The following is a 20,756-nucleotide window of genomic DNA, read 5'->3' on the forward strand; positions in this document are numbered from 1 at the left end:
CGAATTCTACCGTATTTCATGGCCGATTCACAACGGCAAAATATCGGAGCGTCGCTTTCCCCTGCTATGTAGAGCTAGCCATATAGATAAGGATGACCCGCTTTAGGGGGTTAATGTCACCATGCACAACATTAGCTTGAGTTGAACGTGTCAGAGGTCACACAGCCTACAGTATGTCTAGATACGGCCTGTGGAGGAATGTTTGTGCGGTAGATATGGTCTGCATTGAAAACGATTCGTTATTTTATTTGTTGGATTGTGCCATCGCCAAACGTATAAACACTGCTTCCTGGAGTGCTGGGTCCTGTCATCGGGTGGAATTTCAAGCTCTAAACAAAAAGATCATCACTAAATAAACTCAAAGCTCCTCAGCAGAAAGACATTTTGGCTGGAGATGCAAGGATCTGTTTTATTTCACTGACCGTCATCTGTTCCTAAATAATACTCCCAATGGAATGGAATTCCCAACTCGATATTGCTAAATTACATTCTTAAGAATGCATGTGTGTCCCCCAACGGAAAGTTCTCGTGGCCTCATGACGGGGTTCAAGACACATGTAAGGTAACAGGAAGGTGGGAGTGCTTACAAGTGAAGTGCTGGTGTCATTCGATATAGGCTTCAATTGAAAACCCCAGTGGGACATGGGAAATAAAAAGCGAATAGCAGGGATGAAGTTGGTTACAGTAGGCTGTGTTCTCAGAAGGGGAGGAGGTCCAGAAGTGAGCACATCGTGGGAGTGAAGTCATTCATCATGTCTCGACGTTCTGTGGGAGGATTCTTTACTGGTAGGTTCACCAATGGACGAGGGTGATGCAATGTCACATCGCTTTGCTCTTCACACCCTTTGATACAGTTTCACAATGTACTCTACTGAAGTTCCCTGAGAATGTAGCTGTGATATCCAGAAACAGGTGATTCCAATAAATTTGCAATGTATTTAAACTTAGTTCCATCTCATATTTTTTTTAAAATAAATAAATAATTTAATAAACAATGCTGCTCTCAAATCCTGTACATTCAAAACATTCGGATAGCTTTGTGGGCCATCATCTGAGCTTAGTGAATACATATTAGTGCATTATCCTAGGGGGGTTTGGCTGTGGTACAGTATCCATACTATGCTAAGTACCTTAATACCAAGACCACGTCTTTCGCAAGTAAAATCCTAAATACCGTCTCCTATCCGGAGACAGATCTAAGAATAGCTGTGCCTTTCAGATGGAAATGCGCCCGGCAACAAACATAATGCTGTTGTTCCCTGTACGTCAGCCTGCTCGTCACTCATACACATGTTGACGGGCATGTGAACAAAGACGCTGGCGACTGTCATTCAAATGGCGCTAAAATGGACATCTGAATGGGAATGAGGTGCAATTAGTCGGTGGCCCTCTCAGGCAGACAAGAAGCGTGTATATGACAAGGGGGAAGGCTTTCCAGATGAACAGGACCATAAGGCTTGCTTCACAATATTCTTGTACAACAACAACTACAACAAAAAACCGAAGGGGACCATTTTGACATGTGAATCAGTAATAAGGGTTATTTGCTTCTTTGGTGCGCCTTTGATGCTAATCCAAAGTGCACGTTAATCAATGGGTCTGATCTCGAGTCGTTATTAACAAAGATAAAGGGGCACAACTGACATTACGCCCATTGACAGCATCTCTTCACAATGACACAGCATTTAACTGTCGGACGACAGATGAAAACACAAACGCAGACAGGCCCAAAAAAAAGGATTGTATTTTAAGAAAATGACGTACTGAGGTGCCAAAAACCAAAACAATCTGATGCAGTTAAGTAGAGCAAAGGCTGTGTCACTGCCAAAGATCAAACCCACATTTGGCTGCGTCCATTTGTGACACCTCTTGGGAATCTCTATGCTACCCTCGTAGCTTCGATGACACCCCTTCATAGTGTCGGCGTTAGCAGCCTGGGGTGACATGATGTGGCAGGCGGCAGGGAGAGGTGAGGGGAGTGGTGATTGAGGGAAGATATCTGGCTGGTTTGATCCATGTAGGGACTTCCTGCAGCAACGAGGCAAGCTGGGTCTCGTTGAGCAATTCATCGATTGAGTGTTTGCATAGAAGAAGGGAGCGTGACCAGAAACTGCGTTGCATGTGACGGATTACATAAACATCTGCATTGAAATTGTGTGTGCCGGTTTGTGATCGAGCTTGATGGTGTGGAAACCCTACACCCCTTAACCTGCTACGTTAACTACCAGTACATGAAATACTTGGAGGAAACTCTGCATTTTTTTTCAAAAGGAGCATCTTGACAACTCAACTCCAAATAAGTCAATAAATACATTTATACCTCCAAAGAATTGTTTAAAGTAGTGAGCCGGCATGCCGGAAATATCCCGTCGTCCACCGCTGGAACCAGGAAGTAGGCAGTTCTAGGTTTGTGTGATATCCTTATTGAAGGACCCCTGAGGTGTTCCTGCCTTCTGCCTGAGCTGCTGACTCTGCTCTCAACACCGCCCACCAACAATGTTCGAGTCATCGTGTGGACCGGGGCTATTACACAACATCCTCTCCCCCCCCCCGGGCTAGCTAACCTTCTGTATGACTTATTTACAGTATGGGGTCCACGCTCGCGCACATTGTATGTAAACAAACACACGCTCACACAGTGACAGGGCCGCGTATGACTTCATCAACTGGAGAGATTATCTCCAGTGACTCAGGTGGATGGTGACGAAGCGTTTAGTTTGCTAGTGTGAATGTTTGCGTGCCAGAAGATGAGTGTTTGTGCATAGTACATGGAGATCAGCGTGCGCGTCTGTGTGTGAGACAGTACAAGTGAGAGCAGAGGAGAAAAATAATGACTTTGGGGTTAGGGACGAATGAACTTGTCTCATGAAAAGATCAGGTTTCAATGATTTGAAATAACATTCTAGCTGCCCTTTTCTGGGAAAGATCCACATCTTTGTGCATGTTCTGAGTTTGTCATGCCACCGCTGAATTCTTTCTCCTTCCAGTGTGTTGAAGATTGAGTTTGAAACCTACATCTAAGTTGACAGATGTCCTCATGATCACATGTTGAAAAAAGATTCACAGGTAAGATTTGAAGGGGGGGGGGGGGGGGGGGGGTAGTCCCAGGGGCTTTTCCTGATCCCCGAAAACCAAAGACAGCATGGCGGGGCGATGCAGGGGTCTGGAGGGACATATGGATGACTTGGGTTAGGGTGAAACCAGGCAACATTGTGTTCTATTGAACTCCTCACACAAACACATGCACAGACACATTTTGCACGTAAAAAAAGGAAGCTTTTGATTGTACATGAAGATGTTTTTCAGGCTCCCTTGTCACTCGTCCAACATGGGGTTATGTGCCAAGACTAATAAGAAGCTCCTTTTTTTTTTTTTTTTTTTTTCAAAGGTTGCGAAAAGGTAATATTTCCGCAGTACCTGCAGAAGAAGCATCCGTCAGACCGGGAACAACCACCCGCACAGGGAACATAAAGACAAACCCAGCAAATTCATGAACTTAAAATACAAAACAAAAAACACACAATAGCAAAATGTGGGCATACGAGGATGCCAGTGGCGGCTCAGTTAGGCACAAACACACACACATACACACAAACACACACAAACAGATTCCCAGAGGCGACCGCAGTGACAAAAAACGATTCTGTTTCAGTCTGTGTTTGTAGATTTTTCCGGGCTCCTAAATCGGGTTTGGTTTGGGGGCAGACACTGTGCCCACTCGATTCTTTTATATAACTGCAGGTTCCCTGCGAGACCAAAAGACTCGTGAAACTCCACTCAAGGACAGAGAAACATCAGGTGGATACCAAGAACTGGATCGCTGAAAATAAGGAAAGGATGGAGGATATAAGACAGACTTAGTAACTTAAAGTTTGATGGTTTGATAGGACATGACTTGAATGGTTTCAACTAAATCTTTTTGGCGACAAATGGTAGTGTGCTGTGCTACGCTACAATCCCATTACGACACGTGAAAGATCATTGTAAATGAATAAGTCTCATTTGAATGTATCAAATGAATTGCAGAATTTGATATGTTGACACACACACACACACACAGTATGCACATAAATAGGTTTGTGTGTGCGTGTACCTCATTACTTGCATGGAGAAATGTCACTTCCTGAGGACACACGTGTAAAAGAGCTGTAGGTCCTTTGGAATAAAGAGCACAGGCTTTTGTGTGCACGGAATGCATGGGAGAACAAGGTCCATCTCAACATCCCTCTGAATCAATACATTTATTACAAGAAGAGTAAAGGATATGTAAGATGTATTCACATCCCTCGGACGATGCAACTCGGAGCGGTGTACAGTACATATCGCCAAATATACAGTAACATTTCTAAAGGAAGTCTCTCTGGGAGAGGGAGGGAGAGAGATAAAGAGAGAGACAGACAGATGAAGCAGTAGGTTAGAGTTAAGGATAAATACAGAGATAGAACAGAGAAAGGAGAAGAAACACCACAAAGGAGAGACAGGAAACGAGAGAGAGAGAGACAGAGAGAGAGAGACAGAGAGAGCCAGAGAGAGAGCCAGAGAGAGCCAGAGAGAGAGAGGGAGAGGGGGGGAGGGGTGTAGTCAAGTGTTGCGGGCTGAAGGGAAGCTGCAGGCTTTCGCTCCCCAACCGTCAGATCCTGGAGCTAGAACCGGCCTCTGAGGGGGAGCCGGGAAAGAGATATCAAACAGCTCAGGAGAGACGGGAGAGGAAGAGGAGCGGAGAGGGGGGTGGGGGGAGGAGGAGAAAAAGAGACCCCTGTGCATGTTTCTTTTTTTCCCCTCCTTGGCTCTCGCTCCGTTTCTCCTCTTTCCCGTTTTGGCGGAGCAACGAGCGACCTTGCCGGGTGGAGCGCTGACGCTTCTCTCCCTTTCAAGTCCCACTCACTCCCTCTCTCCCTTTGAGGATCAGCCGGAGGGATCAGGAGAGGAGAGCGCGAGATATGAGAGAGAGAGAGACAGACAGAAGGACGGAGAGAGAGAGCGAAAAGAGGAAAGACGGCAACGCAGAAGGGAGATGAGGGAAAAGGATGAAGAACAGAATTCATTTTTTTTAAGGCGAGGGGGAGAGAAAGAAAGCGAGGAAAGAGATGTAGCAAACGAAAAGAGACAGCGGAAGCAGTCGGAAGTCTTCAGATGTTTCACCCTGTGTTTCCGTATTCCCCTCTGTCGGAGTCTGTGTCAAGCAAGGGGACAGCTAGCTGGGGCCAAAGTGGAACAAGACATCCAGGACCAAGAAAAAACAACAACAGGGCCACAGGCGTAGACGGTCGCACACACGCACACAAATATACCCATGCAATTTACGCCCCGGGACAGAAATAAACACACTCCCACACAAACGCACATGGAAAAAAGGCAATCAAAAAAGGAGGCCTTTACTACAGTTCACTACGGCACACAGGCCTGCTCACATGCACTTCAGAAAAGCAGGATCAGTGGTTCACCGGGTTAGGTGCATACCACATGAGGTAAGGCCTTACCACAGCTGCCTGGGTTAGTTACTACATGTCATCCTCCCTCTCTCCCCCATCCCCCTCCCTCCCTCCCTCCCTCCCTCCCTCCCTCCCTCCCTCCCTCCCTCCCTCCCTCCCTCCCTCCCTCCCTCCCTCCCTCCCTCCCTCCCTCCCTCCCTCCCTCCCTCCCTCCCTCCCTCCCTCCCTCCCTCTCTCTCTCTCTCTCTCTCTCTCTCTCTCTCCCTCCCTCTCTCTCTCTCTCTCTCTCTCTCTCTCTCTCTCTCTCTAACTGCTTTTCTGTCACAATCTGAAAAATTAAGCAGAAAATGCAACCAAAAAAGTAATATCTGGTTCATACAAAGTCAAACATGGGCAAGAAAAGTAAATTAGGTGTACAAAAAATATATGGAAAAAAAAAGTACCTCGAAATCCTCACAAATCTCCCTGTCACTCGCTCTCAGTAAGGGTCGCGTAGGGTGCAAGCCTTCATTACAGCCAGGTTGTTGTCGCTTGCCTGTCCTAGATCCCTCTCCTCCATCTCTCCTCCCCCTAGCGCCGCACCCCCACCCCCCCTCCCTCGTTCATGCCTTTAGCCTCCTTCTGTCTGTTCCCCTCACTCAACCCTGTGCAAGGGGTAGCCCCCTTAACGTCGCCGCACCGACTCCCGAGATGAGGGGCTGTGGGGGGCTCGGGGGGGGGGGGGGGGGGGGCGCGCGCCAGGTCAATCTCACGCTCTCGCTGCGGAAGCGCGGACGCGCCGAAACGCGTGTGCGCCGCACCTGCGCCGCAGGAACACGCGGCACGGGCGGGTCCTCTTGAACGCGCGCCAGACGCCCCACACCCTGCTCTGACGCGAGGGCAGGAAGGGACAGGCTGAGGGATATTCAAATCAACACGCAGGCTTTGCGTCGACGAGAGGAGCCCCTCCTTTGGCACGCAGAGTCGAGGTGTACTGGAGAACGCCGAGGACATCTAGTCCTCGGCACGTGCGCGAGCGTGTTCATGTTATCTGTACGCGGGGGAAGAGGTTGGCCTGATGGTGGGGGGGGAGGGGCTCACCTGTCCAAGTGCATCTCGACACATCCGAGTTAAGTCAAAGAGAGAGGGGTGGGGGGGGTGGGGATAGGGAACACAAAGAACTGTACGTGAGCGCGGGTAGGCAAAAGCAAGTATGGCGCAGGGAGAGTTTTTCAAAGTAGGACGGGTTCGAGAGAGACAGAAAGAGAGAGACAGAAAGGGAAAGATGGAGAGAGGGAAAGAGGCACAGTGTGTGTGTGCGTGTGTGTGTGTGTGTGTGCGTGTGTGTGTGAGAGAGAGAGAGACTGAGCAGGGGCAGAGGCCCCTTAACCTGGTGCGACGGGGCGTGCGCTCGTAAATAAACATCAGCCACAGATTATTCTCAGCACGAATGCCCAGACCAGACCAAACGGCCCAAAGGTGAAAGCGTGTGCGTGCGTGTGTGTGGGCGTTTATGTGTCGTGTTTCGCGGGGAAGGGGATACACTGAGTATGTGACAATGTGCGTGAAGGTACGCCGACGCAAACACATCCAGTCACGGGCTTGTCTTGTATACCAATGCGCCCATATCGCGTGGAACAAGCTGAACACAAAAGTACACACGCACTCACTTGAGGGGTATTCAGCTCGCAAGAAAAGACACTCACACTCACCCCACCAGTGACATACCGATTCTAAGCCTGTGCACACGAGCAGCCGTCCTCACGTCTCGCCGCGCTCAGGACGCCCACAGACATGCAGTGGTGCACCCCTCAGACTGTCACCTCCCGTCCATCTCCTGGTGTTCTCCTCACTTTGTTGTTGTTGACAAACACTCGGACGGGTGGAGACACGCAGACCGAAATGGACACGGACATCGCACGCGGCCGTTTTCCAATCACACAATTGTCTTTTCCCCTTGACGACCTTCGATCGCTCATCGTCTCTCAGGCGGCTTTGTTACGAGTTAGAGCAAAAAGCACGCTGCTAGAAGGTCATTGGGTTTGACCTGCCAAAAGTAACCCACACGGGGCGATTTGATTCATACCACTACTTTTGTTCACGCGTCGATAGATCGATCAATCACTTCCTGACTACTTTATATATGGGATGGGCACTTACTGCTCGATGCTTGGAGACAAGTAGAGTTTGGGGAACACCTGGGTGGCCTCGGCGTCCTCGAAGCTCACAGAGAGAAGGGCCACGTCTTCCCCTGGGTCCAAGGCCGTGTCCTGAGGAAGAGAGAGAGGAGCGTCTTCAGGTTTCTCACACGGCTCCACACTTGCGCTAAACGACACGGACGAGGACTCATAGGCTTGTCTCGGATGAAACAGGCTGGAAACACAAAATCTAACCCCCTTTTTCCCACCCGGAAAGCACGCCTGCTTAGATCCTGATGTACGGAGATAGTTGAAGAGATGGCGCTATACCTTGAGGACACACTGGGGTGAACATTAGATCCGTTTCACGCCGCCGGAGCTGTGGCGCCACACCACCGACGACGGGGGCCCCTCGAAAGGGCCTCTCTTAACCGGGCAAACGCATTTTCACTTTCGTCTCCCCCCCCCCCCTCTCGATCCTTTCTCCCTCGAGTCGGCATCTCGTCAGAGGCCTTCCTCGGAGCGCTCCCGCAGAGAACGGACGGGCCGCTCGCTCGGGCGCCACGTGGCGATCCCGCCGAGGCGTTCATCAAATGTCTCACAGTCGGTTTGAACTCATCCATTTGTGATAATTGCTGCGCTCATCCCCACCATACGGAACGGGCCTGATGAAAGAGCCTGCTACCAGTCTGCGGATAGGGCAGCTGGAAGCAAGCCCACCCCCTTAATCGACTTGGGCACATTGAGGTCTGCCAAAGAGACGATGGGAGCGAATACCCCGACGCGGTTTGCCTGCTTTTCCACACAGGCGTTTTTTTGACGTGAGCGAGCGACCGTGCATGACTTCCCACTCACTGGGTATCTCCCTCCAAGCTAGTGACGCTAATGGAGTCGCGTGCAACCTAATCGCCGCGTCGTGGATGGGCTGTTTTGAATGAGGCCTCGGGCACTTTTCTGATATGCCTGGTCCAGCGACTTGCTCTTCGATTATGGGATGAACCATAGCTAGGGAAACCCATTGGCCAATGGAAAGTATAGGGAAAACGGCGTAAACATGGGGTTGGTTGGGGTTGGTTGGGGTTGGTTGCCAGTACGACCAGTGTAGCCACAATCACCGTTCTTATCATTGCGCTCAATCGATTCACTATGTTTAAATGAGTAGTTTAGTGTATTGTAGGGATTCTGAAATAAGGTTTGTAAAGGAAACAAGGGGACATATATCTATAGATATATATATATCTATATATATGGATATATATATATATATATATCGGCTCACTTCTGAGCCAATATATATATACATATATACACATGGCCAATACAACTGATTCTGATAAGCACATAAGAATGATCCAAAAGTCTATTTACAACAACCTCAATTGATTTGACAGTGAGTTTTAATTGTATTGCGCTATTATATTGTATACACACGCGGAATGGAATAGCGCAATGCAATTAAAACTCACTGTCAAATCAATTGAAGTTGTTGTAAATAGACTTTTGGATCATTCTTATGAGCTTATCAGAATCAGTAGTATTGGCCATGTGCACATACAAGGAATCGGCTTTGACATTGTTCTCAAAGAACTCACACAGAAGTAAGTTCTGTTCTCATGTCATGTTACCCAGTGTGCGCGTGTGTGCTTGTATGCATGTGTGTAAGCGTATGTGAACTCAAAGGGGGAGAGGTTGTGTGTGCCGCGTCCGAATGTGTTGCCTCATTGAACCGGCGTGCGTCAATGTGGCACAGCGCGTCTGTAAATAGCCCAGAAAAGAAAAGGCACGGCGACCAAGTCGGGTAAGGATGGATGGAGCGTGGGGCGGTGAGCGTAGAAAAGGATTGGGTGTAGAGAGGTGAAGAGCGCGGGAGCGGGGGGGGGGCACTCCGGTTTGCGGTTGTCAAGGTGATCGGATGGGTTACTCTTTTAGATGGCTCCTGCCTCGACTAAGTAATATGGAGGGGTTCGGAGTAACCAAGCAAAGGTGAGAGGCAGGAGAGAGAGAGAACATTTGGTTCTTCTGCATGGCCGGCCCGCGAGGCCCTCGGAACAGTCAGAGGCGCGGGAGTTCAAGAGGTCGGGGGAGAGAGAGACAGAGGGAGAGTCGTGTTTTTTGAAGTGATTCAGACAAAAGGACGACACAGGGCTGTCAGAAGTCGTGTGGCGTCGCTGGCGCAAACAAACAGCCGAAGAGCAGACGAGGGGAGGTTTTTGGGGGCCGGCAGTCTGATGCGATTTGTGGCGTGATTATTGTGGTCCGATGGTACTTTTTTCAAAGTGTTTATCTGAAGTTTTAGTGTCACTTTTTGAAAAAAAGGGTACGAGGAGAGAACTCCTGTAGAGGAAAGAAAAACCATGCCAATATGTTCCTACCCTGTTTGTGTGAGAGTGTGTGTCTTGGATACATCCATTGAACTTGGAGTGGCCTTGATTTGTTTGTTTGAGATGGATGGTTTGCTGTTCAGAAGTGAGCCAAGAAGGAAGGCTGTATAAAGAGATGCTTTATGGAGGGGTCTCTCAACAATTACAATACATATGCTGCATTCACATGATCAGTGTAAATAAGATGAATTAAATGTGAGCTTTCATTAAACAGCCCTACAACGTCAAACAGCAATGGACCCAAACATATTAAAGTTCCCCAAGCGCAGCAAAAATCAATGCTATGCCCCTGTACATTTGTTTACACACAGATTTTAAGCCTTATTTTTCACTGTGATGCACTCAGGGCTAAGTGATGCCTGCTTAAATAAGAGGGAAAATCTAACATCATTAAAAAATAAATCCCTGCCCTACACAGGCCAAAGGCAGGCACAAAGACCCTTAATGAAGCGCCTGACTTCTGCTAGAGAGTAATGAGTGCTAAAACAACCCTGGTCCAAGTACCACGAGTCAGTCCTTCAGGGCCTGGAAGAGGGGCAGTTACTTACTTCACCCCTGGGAGAATGTGACTCACCACCTCCCAGAGACTAGGGTCGAGAGAGAGAGGGTGAAGGCTGTGTGTGTGTGTGTGTCCATGTAGTGCTGATGTAGGACGCCCCAGAGCCATGCTCCTCGCACGTCCACCGCTCCCACTCTCCTCTTCTCCACTGCACTAGCCTGGCCTCTGTCTTCCTCCCGTCTGCTAGCTCTCTTCGTTCCCCCCTCCCCCCGTCCAGTGCTTCCTTCCGTCTCTGGATGCCACAGCCCCCCGTGGCATGTCCTCTGTGTCACATGTGACAGGTTGGAGATGTGACAGCTGTCCCTACGCCAGACCATGTCCGGCCAAAGTCAAAACACGTGCGCGCGCACGCCCCAACACTCAACAATGGAGGTTACGGAGGTAAGGGCACTTTTGTCCGGCTTATTTGCCCATCTCCAAATGTCATAGCCGACTTGATGGGGCAGCTTGAGTGACACTGGGGTTATTGCGTAAGGACGAGTCAGGCTCCTGGGCTTTCTTTAAGAATCCTGAGTCCGTATGTTGCCCGCTCCCCTCCCTCCCCAAACACACACACACACAAGTACATACTTTTGAGAGAAATCAGAAGATAGCTTGAAGTCTACATGGCGAATGGTAATTTGCCAAAATGTGTAGGTACGAGATTTTGAGGAGTTCTGACGTTATGGTTGGTGCTTAGGGCCAATCTTCCCTTGCAGAGGTCTTCAGACTCTTCTGGAAGCATACAATATCAAACATGTCGAATATCAAATGTCTGCATTTATATTTGTTTTACAGTCCGAATATTAAGAAGGAAAGTAAAGAGGTAACTAGAAATGTTATATATGTCATCCTATTCACACAGGTATAAATAATTATCCAAGTGAACATGGTAAACAAGGTGAACTTGTAGACCATGTAAATTACAGATAATTGTGTGCTTCAGAGAAAACATGTCTTGGTCGACATGGCAATGCAATGCTATTACTCTTTAATGGCGGCCTTTTTAACAACGATTGTCATGAATTCATGATGTCTTGCAGTGCTTTCATTTCAAAATGACCCCTTTTTTGGGGGGAAAACTTCTCAGGGAAAGAAGCTCTTGTCAGTAAAAGGTTTTTTCTATACACATACAGTTAACGCATCGCTCAAGAGAGGGTGTTAGACAGTGTTGCACTGTGTCCTGGCCACAATGTCCCTTTACCTACAATGATAACAAAGTCAGTAAAAGGTGCACTACCAGCTTACGGCGAGCGCCTTGACATCAAATAACGCCCAGAGTACCCAAGACACCCAACACAGTCGGCCTGCAGTGACTACAGGCCTCTGTGCCCTGAGGGAGGGAAGCTAACAGTATCTTAAAGGCAAGGTGGTGGTTGCTGGAGCATGTCCCATTGGATGATTTATGAAAGGATGAGAGATCAAACCCAAGGCTTGAATAAACTGTTGAGTGGGGGCAGGGTGAACATGGTGGCAAGGGGGCTCGAGGTCAATTGGAAAAAGGATTCGACCCCTCCCCCCAATAACACACATGCACCCATTAGCCCAGTCAAACTGATTTCCATCCTTTTCTTCTCCTTTTAATGAGGCCGTTCAACAAATAGAGGTGTGTCGGGCTCCTACTTCAAACCCTCCTTTCCCAACATCTCTCTGTCTGAGCCATAAGCCCGAGTTATTCATTCACCAGCACCGTGCGCTCATGCTGCACAGGCCATGGCGTGGGCATTCCTTTGTCATGGTCACAATAGGTGTCGATTAGAGAGCGCACAAGCGCAATACCTGGAATCACCCCGGTGCCTGTACACACACCTCAACTCAAACATACCTAAACAGTCCTCTGTTGCCATGTTTACAAGGCGTGTGTGTTTATATATGTGTGTGTGTGTGAGTGAGTGAGAGAAACAGAGAGAGATCATGACTTTGGAGTGGAGGACAGACACACAGAAGGGCATGGTGGTGAAATGAATGGGCAACATTGAGATTACATTAATCACTATGTAATTACATAGCAATAACTATTGTAAGAACATTGTAGATACATAGGAATTGGACTGAAGTCTTAGACGTCAGCAGTATAGGTTACTGCAAAAGGGTTAGATGCCACAGTGCCGGAGAGGGGTGGAAGGAGAAAGGGAATGTTGTTGAGATGCAGGGGAAGATGAGATCAGTGTTAACATTCACTTACTTGTGGAAGCCCAACCCTCCCTAAATCCCCAAATTGCTAAGGCAAATTGCTTTAATTGAATTACAATTCTACACAGTAGAAAAATATTATAGGAATTATCTGTAGGTATGGCAACTGCAATATTGTTCCGTAGGTTTCAACTGTTCCTGACTATATACAGCTGGTGAGATCTTGCATCAGTCACTGCAACTCACCCTGACTCATTCCAATTAGACACATTCAGGTGGAATAATCAATAGAATAACCGATAGTTAAAATAAAATGTTGTCTTGTTTTCTTCGTAAAGTTCAATGTTTCCGCACGTGCTTCATCCAGCAAGGAATCGTGCTCACATGTCTGGGTGTCAGAAAGAAAAGAAAATTGACAGAAAAGAAAGATTGGATGCTATGATCTTTTTGTTAATCTTGGCAAAGGAAGTGTTTGCAGTAAAAGCAGCTATCGAAGTCCACAGATAAATAAACCTGTGTGGAAGGAAGGGAGAGCGTGCTGTATCGGACATAGGTCAAGTCTATAATGACAAGGGTGAGGGTATGATGAGGACATGATGGATTCGTAAATCATTTGTAACATTGTTAATAAATTAGATCTTGGGCAAGAGAATTGCTAGTTTCTCTACGCTCACCAACTCTAGGTACTCTCAATGTGTGTAAATCAAAACTGCACATCATGTATGTGTAAATGATCTTTTGCCAAAACAATCAGGCTCCCATTCCTGCTGCAGTCAGACATCATCACATGAACTGACCGATATAGCTGCAGGTGATACACTGACACTAGCAGATCTCATGTCACGGAGGCGCGAGTCATGTGTGAGACAGTGGGCTGAGTGGCAATGATGGAGTTTGGACGATAGCATGCCGCTGCGACGATCTGACGATATCCTGTCCTGTGTGAAGCGCACGGGTGACTCAATGAGGATGAAAACGTATGAGTGACCAGTTACCGAGGTGGCTCGCAATATTAAAGTCAAACAAACTGGGGCGGCCAGTTGAAGTCTTTGTATAAACAAACTCATATTCACGGAAAACCCTAGTCATTTTCCAAATGATAACTTACCAGTAGTCTATACAAACACATTCCTTCTATTCCATTCGTAGGACTGTTCATTTCCAAAGTCCTCATACATGATAGTTACTAACCCTCACCACACCATGAACATAATTCTGCAAAAGAAAGTATTCAAGGTAATACCCTATATTTTAGAATTGCCTGGTTGTGTTAGAGACGGCAGGCTCTTGATGCTAGCCTTCCAGCATAAGGGTTATTCTAACATACACTGGCTTGATTCAACCTTAGTTGCCGGGGTAACATTGTAATTGGGGTGTGCTTGCCTTCGGCGAGCACAAACCATTGTTATCTCACATATATATTATTATTTATTTTTGCCCCCCTAAAACTTTGTTAATATTTGGACTACATAGACAACCTCGGTGTCAAGTGTTTCGTTTTGGTAGCCATTGAGTTGCTTGTATTGGGATTTACGTTCCGTTGCACGGTGTAAGTAGAAATTACGTTTTTGTGGTGAAAAGTGAAGCTAACAGTGGCTAACTTGCTAGCCACAGTCACTGACGTTGCTAACGTCACGAAAACACGCGTGACTACCTGTTGCAGAACATTAGTTTAGCAGCTTGTGTAACTTCTGGGAGATGATAGGCTATCTAGAAACGCTACAAGCAAAGAGGCCAGGGTGATAACTATTTACTCATTTAACATTGTAAAAAAAACAAAATTATGAAATGTAGTGTATAATATGATGTACGGATTGTTATTAAGCTAGTACATCTATTTTCGGAAAGAGTGGTCTGCGGCTGAGGCGTTAGCATCATGAGTCATCATGATATAGCCTCTGTTGCCCGGGCGACACAGGGCATACATACAACATAATGGTACATCTGTTTTCAATCGTTAATTAAACATTCCTCACAAATACATTTTCGTTTTTGGATTGATTAATTTATTAGATTACAAGTAAACAATTTGACTAGCCATGGTGATAACCATTTACTCATTTAAAATTGTGATACGAAACACTTGTGAAATATGTATGCTGATGATTATAGCTACTGTAGAGCTAGCTAGCTAGTCTAGCTCTACTTTCATAAACGGTGTAAACGGTTTCCTATTTTCACAGAGAAGTTAGCTCTAGCTGTTACACCGGCACATCTCTGCTACTATCTGTTACCAAAGGTGTTAGACCGTAAGTTAGAGCTAGAGCTAACTTGTGACCTTGTAGTCTTCCGTTCCAGATCACTTTGGCCTGGGGAGGTAGCCTACAGTACTGTACAATATACGAATGGCAGGTAGCTACAGTATAACGACAAATTAGTTAGCGTAGCTGTTAATCCTACAGCTAATTTTCTACCTTTCGTCGTCCGTTCCAGACCGCTTTCGGGGTTACTTGACAATTTGTCCAGCCACCAGATAGTGCCGTACTGTAGTAGACAGATATGTATATATATATTTTTTTGTGTTAAATGTTCAGTTTACATAGTTACAGGCCTACACATTACAACAGATCAGAGTGGTTTACAAAGATGCCTTTTACATTTATACGTTTCTGAGCTTGCTTTTAAATAACATAAAACATATGTATTAAGATGCTTTTATGAATCAACATGACCTACACCAGCTTGCGATCCACTTTTGGGTCGGGACCCACCACTTGAGAAACACGGTCCTACAAATTGACAAATGCAATATACGTCCCATAGCTTACACGGGACCCTTTCAATACAGCAAAGGGTATGCCTAACAACTGTCCTTACCTGTTCTAAAATCAGCGCAAACCACGGCCTCTTGGGGCTTATTGCTTAATTATCCCTTACAAAAGAAACGTTCTAATTTCCTGCGCTTTCAAACAATCATTGGAGTGTGGGTAGGAACGGCAGCTAGCTTGCCTCTAGCAAACTGCTTTTGAATTAGCCATGTACCCCTAAATTAATATCGAACTTATTTACGTTTTGTGTGGCTTATTTTCAGTTAGCAGACGGTTCTATTTGAATCGCAATTCTATCTGAAATACTGCCAGTGACAACGTTGTTACAGTAGCTTGTTTCAAAGGGTGTTCTTAATGAATCATGCAATATGAGTAGGCTAAATGCTTGAAAATATCACTAGAAGGGGAAAACGGACCCACCTGCATCTGAAGCAAGCAAGCACACCCTACAATTTCCCCAGAAATTGTACCCTCTCTAGTTTTATTAATATTGCTTGAGAAGGGCTGTTGCTGGGGAGGTTGTATGGTTGAAGGGCTTCTGTTCGATTGTACTATTAATGGAATCACAGCAGTCGTCGGGTGGATTGTGAAGGTTTTTTTTTCTTTAAGGCCTAATGTATGCTCTTTCATGCCATTGTTGCCCTTACTCCATTTCCCCATAGACTATTATAGGGAACACATATATTCTGTTATTGTACATTACAGTATACCATGGTATACATACAATGTCTGCCTAAAAGATTACATTTAATAATGTTGTTCTTCTGACCTACATGGAAGACCACAGGAACCAAACATGCATGCAAATATGGTGAATATTAGATATCTGCGTCAGTAACAACCTATATATGTGCATGACACTACTGTGAAACATCAAATCCTGGAAAATTGCATAATTGAACAAGGTGTTGACATTTTACTCATTGACACTTGTATGTGACGCTGGTGAACTCCAAATTTCTTGACAGTGGGAAGACATTTTTGTCAGCTCAACCAATATAGCAAAAAAAAAAAAATACTTGAGTTATATTTTAGCATGACAAGTTGATGTCAATGGTTGTTTTGGCCAAATGTTCCTGCTACTAGTGTGTGTACTGAGTTCTTGCAATCTCCTGCACATAGTAACCCTTTGGCCATTCTCCATGCCATTCTCCCCACATAAGGAACAATGGGTCTTTTCATAGCCTTAGTTTAGAAACAAGCAGAGGCTCTCTCTTCCCACCTTCTCCATTGATGACCAAAAAAAGGAAGATGAAAGCATCCTCAACATGGACAAAAACAGAAGACTGGAAGATTCTGATCTAGGAATAAGGCAGTGACGGGTCGGGAACCACAATCTCTACTCGAGTCAGGAAGAGAAAGGTGGAATATATTTTCTTTGTGTAAGTATGGATGAGAGGGGGGGGGGGGGGGAGAGGGGAAGGTAAGGTCTGGAGATGTTGTGGCCAACCTCAAAGCAAGGAGAAGAAGGGCAGGGAAGCACTCGCCGCCTGTGGAGGAGGGCAGTGGAGTGCAGAATGCAACTTCTGCTCCACTGCCCTCTCTGACCAACCTCCGTATCCTAAAGGTCGCACATGCCTCCAACATCACAGCTACCTAAACACACACCGTACTCCTCCACACACACTCAACTCAAATCGTGACCACCACACACACACGCAGACATCAGGGTTTCCCAAAGCACTTTTCAGTTAAGGCGGCCGCCTAAGCAACACACGCCTGCCGCCTTAACTATGTTGGAGGCAAAAAAACCCCAAAAAGGGCCGTTGTCCCGTTTTCTCCCTTCCATTCCAAACAGTGACCAACGCCAGTCTCCCTTCTTTGCAGAACGCATTAGTCTATCGCACAAACTACACAGGGAAACCATGTACATTCAACTATGCTTCTGCTCCATTGCCTTTTCCCCTCTTTATATCCCATTCCTGCCTCAGTCTTTCTCTTCTTTTGTCATCCATCTTTCTCTAATTAAAGCACCAATCATACACACAGCATACCGAATGGTGGATGTCAGTATTCTTTTTGAAGATAGCCCATAGTTAGATAACAGCCATTTGCAAATATACTAGAGCTAAGAATTCTCTGCCCATTTCCTCCTGACATCGAGCTAAGAATCTCTTAATCACAATGTACGGTTAACGCCGCACATAGAGACATCGATGCTAATCGCCTCATAGAAGAGCAGTTATCTTCTGGGCAGACTCCCAAAGCTAGCTACACGACACATTGGTGTTGTTCATGCTCAAGTAGCTACAACTACTGGGGTAATTAGATCACACACATTGTGGGTATTTCATATTACGATGCCTTAAATCAAATGATGTTACATGTTGTAACAAAGCGTGCATTGGTATATGAGTTTGACCAATGAGTAACTGAGTTCATGCATCATTTAACTTGTTCATGTGTTGTGCTTGCGTTTTTGTATCTGTCAGGGCAATAGTTTGATACAACAATGCCATATTTCAAACGCACAAGCCACCCTCCTTCACCGCCCCAGAAAAACGAGAAGGCATGGGCCACCAGAAAGGTGTAAAGAAACAAAAGAGAGAAAAGAAAGGGCAGAAAAAAGAGAAAGGTCAGAGTGCTCATACTGGTATTGCCCGTAACCAGCCCATCACGGGGCCGTGCTTTGGTGCCCTAGTCATGTGTCACAACAAGGAAGAATCGGGAGAGGGTGCCTTGACTCTGCTGCCTCAGGGCAGGACCTTCCTGACAGCCCATCATTCAACACGGCGACGGGGGTTGTCGGCGAGAGTGACGGGGGCCCATATGTGGAACAGTTTAGGCAGAGGTGAGGGCATTTGCTACACACTATACATGCAACCTCAGAGTGTGACCTTGTCACGTAGGCGAGTGCAACGAAACCAAACAAAAGAGAGGGGCATGTAGGAGGGAGAGAGAGATAACGTTTGATGGGAAAGAAACTAAGATATATCCCACAACTATCAGATTCAAGCTCTTTGCATTGCCACACCAAATAACCCTTGGCATGAACCATGCAGTGCTGACCAGACAGTCTCTGGGTGATAACTTGACTTTCTTATTTTTGTACAGTGTTTACTAGCCGGAATCCCAGAGTTAAGGGTGTGGTTTTTGTGCTAAATTAGGTGCGGAGTGGCACAAATTGATATTTACAGTACATAGTTTAACGAATGGGCTTTCTGGGCATAAAGCTGTAAACCTGCGTTGTAAGGTCTATTTGTAGGCCAAAAGGTAGAGGGCTCTAGCACATTCACCTCTCGACACTACCTGCCTTGGCTTTACAATCGGAATACATTTCCAATCTTTATTCTCAAAGAGACACAAAGTGAACTTTCGACATATAATGAGCTCTAGCAGGCTCCTCTAGTGACCTGACTTCTACTCTATATTTGCTACTCTGTTCTAACCGGGTTGATAATAGGACTGACGTTGTTTGTGTGTCTCTGGCTAAAGCTTGACACTGCACCACGAGAGCAAGGTTCCGACTTTTCCCTCCTTCACAGTCAGACAAGGGGTCATTTCAAAGTGACTTTTCTGGGATTCAGGAAATAGGACTTTCCTTCTCGGAGTTTGGGATTTATTGTTTCCTTGTCAGAGGTGTAACTGGCTTAAATAAATGTCAAGGCAGCTGTGGAGGTGGTGTAACTGGTGCCAACATGGACCTTGATAAGGGTGGATACCTGGACTGTAATAGGTTCTAGCCAAGCTTACTTCAACACTTGAACACACAATACTGCTTATTTGCCAAAGGTGGTGCCGTCTTGTATTCAGAACAGACAGCACAGTCTCTGTGACTTTGTTTAGGTGGAAGCTGGGCAAGGTTCAAACTCTTATCAATGGTTTGTCATAACAACATTGGATTCCGAGGAGTTCACGTCACGACCATCAAACGTCATCTTATTTATGGTCACTGTTTGCTTTTGCTCAAGAAAAAAAACTAGGGCAGATTATTAAATAACAAAAAAAAAATTAGCTTGAATTGACATCCCAAGAGGTGTGACAGATTGAAATGTATGCTGCCCAAAAATATAACCAATAGTAACATTATACACACACACATAATAAAATATAACCCTCTCTCAGTCTATACAAAATCCTCTCTCAGTGTATACAAATACTGTACCCTCTGAATTCATTTGTCTGCTCCAGCTACTGTATGCACTGTGCGTTTGGTCTTGACAACCCCTTCAGAATATTTCTGTGTGCGTGTGTGTGTGTGTGTGTGTCTGTGTGTGTGTCTGTCAAGTGTCCGCTCTCTGTGGCATCTCCTGCTCACTCAAACGTACACTTCCCAAGACTAATTAACCTTGATTAATTAATCTAATTAGTTAACACGTTGCTCAGATGAAACATGAGCGCTAGATTGCACACACAGAGCCCTTCTAAGCAAAGACGAGGAGAATGAATGGGAGTGGAGGGGAAGAGAAGAGAAGAACCATTAGAAGTAATTGCTTTTGATAATGGCAGTTTTTGAAGGTCATGCATCCCTCTTCCACATCCTAAATGTCAGTAAAGACAGGGAATCGCTTTTGGGGGAGGCAATGAAGTACATGTGAAGTGGGTCTGGGCAAAGTTTGGGGTCACAGAAAGGATCAAGGAGAGGTTAAAGCAGCTGTTATTTCCATGACAGCTCTCATTTTCACGAATTAAATGAAAGTTGATGAAAATGTATTAGACTAAGTGGATGAAGTTGTGGTTTTGCCAGATGAAAGCAAAACAGTAGGCTGAGCGAGGCCTTCTGTACATGGATAGATTTGGTGAAGGCACGACAACGCAAACTCATGTTGTACCAATACGGTTTCCATCATATGCAGACCATAGCCACAGGAAAAAAGGTAGGATTGACAATTAAGGATATGGCCAAAGCACCACAACCTTTCATTTACAGACAATGAAACAAAACGACCCATACAAACCAGGAGCTGCTGTGGCTTGGCTTAAAACAGGTGGTTGCTTATATCGAGCAAGATTAATGCACTGAAGTCTGGACACGGTGATATTGTTTTGCTGATGCAGCCATCATGTGTAATGATGCTGCATTTACAGAGCCAGGATTCAGCTGCAACTTCAGGGCTTCCATGAGCCCTTTGATGTCTGATGAGTTCGTGAGAGAGTACCTTTTTAAACAGCAAACAAAACACTGTAAGACCAGGTTCATGTTACATGTAGCAGGTGCAGCTCTGCCATGCAGACCATCTCCCCCCTCCCCTCCCTCCCCTCCCCTGAGACACCTGTTGAGAAGCCAGATGTTTGGACAATAATGGCCATCATTGCAGCTCTGAACTTAAATGTGTGGGGTATAAAGAGCCAAAAATATCAAAGCTAAAGCCCAGAATCTCCATCTGGGAATAGTCTGCGAAATGTTTGAAACATCTGCTGAAGTACCCTGACCACCTTACAGAGCT

General features: G+C 46.1%; 1 protein-coding gene across 1 annotated transcript in view; it reads right to left on the reverse strand.

Annotated features, from left to right (window-relative positions):
• babam2 (BRISC and BRCA1 A complex member 2) overlaps window positions 1-20,756 on the reverse strand; it is a 54,021-nt gene that overhangs the window by 5,934 nt on the left and 27,331 nt on the right. Inside the window, exon 7 of the mRNA XM_084674928.1 lies at window positions 7,572-7,681. Coding sequence (XP_084531054.1) covers window positions 7,572-7,681 — 110 coding nt within the window. The remainder of the gene's footprint in view (window positions 1-7,571; window positions 7,682-20,756) is intronic.

Source organism: Hypomesus nipponensis, chromosome 3, assembly GCF_054491055.1.
Source record: "Hypomesus nipponensis isolate SF chromosome 3, ASM5449105v1, whole genome shotgun sequence".
Taxonomy (NCBI): domain Eukaryota; kingdom Metazoa; phylum Chordata; class Actinopteri; order Osmeriformes; family Osmeridae; genus Hypomesus; species Hypomesus nipponensis.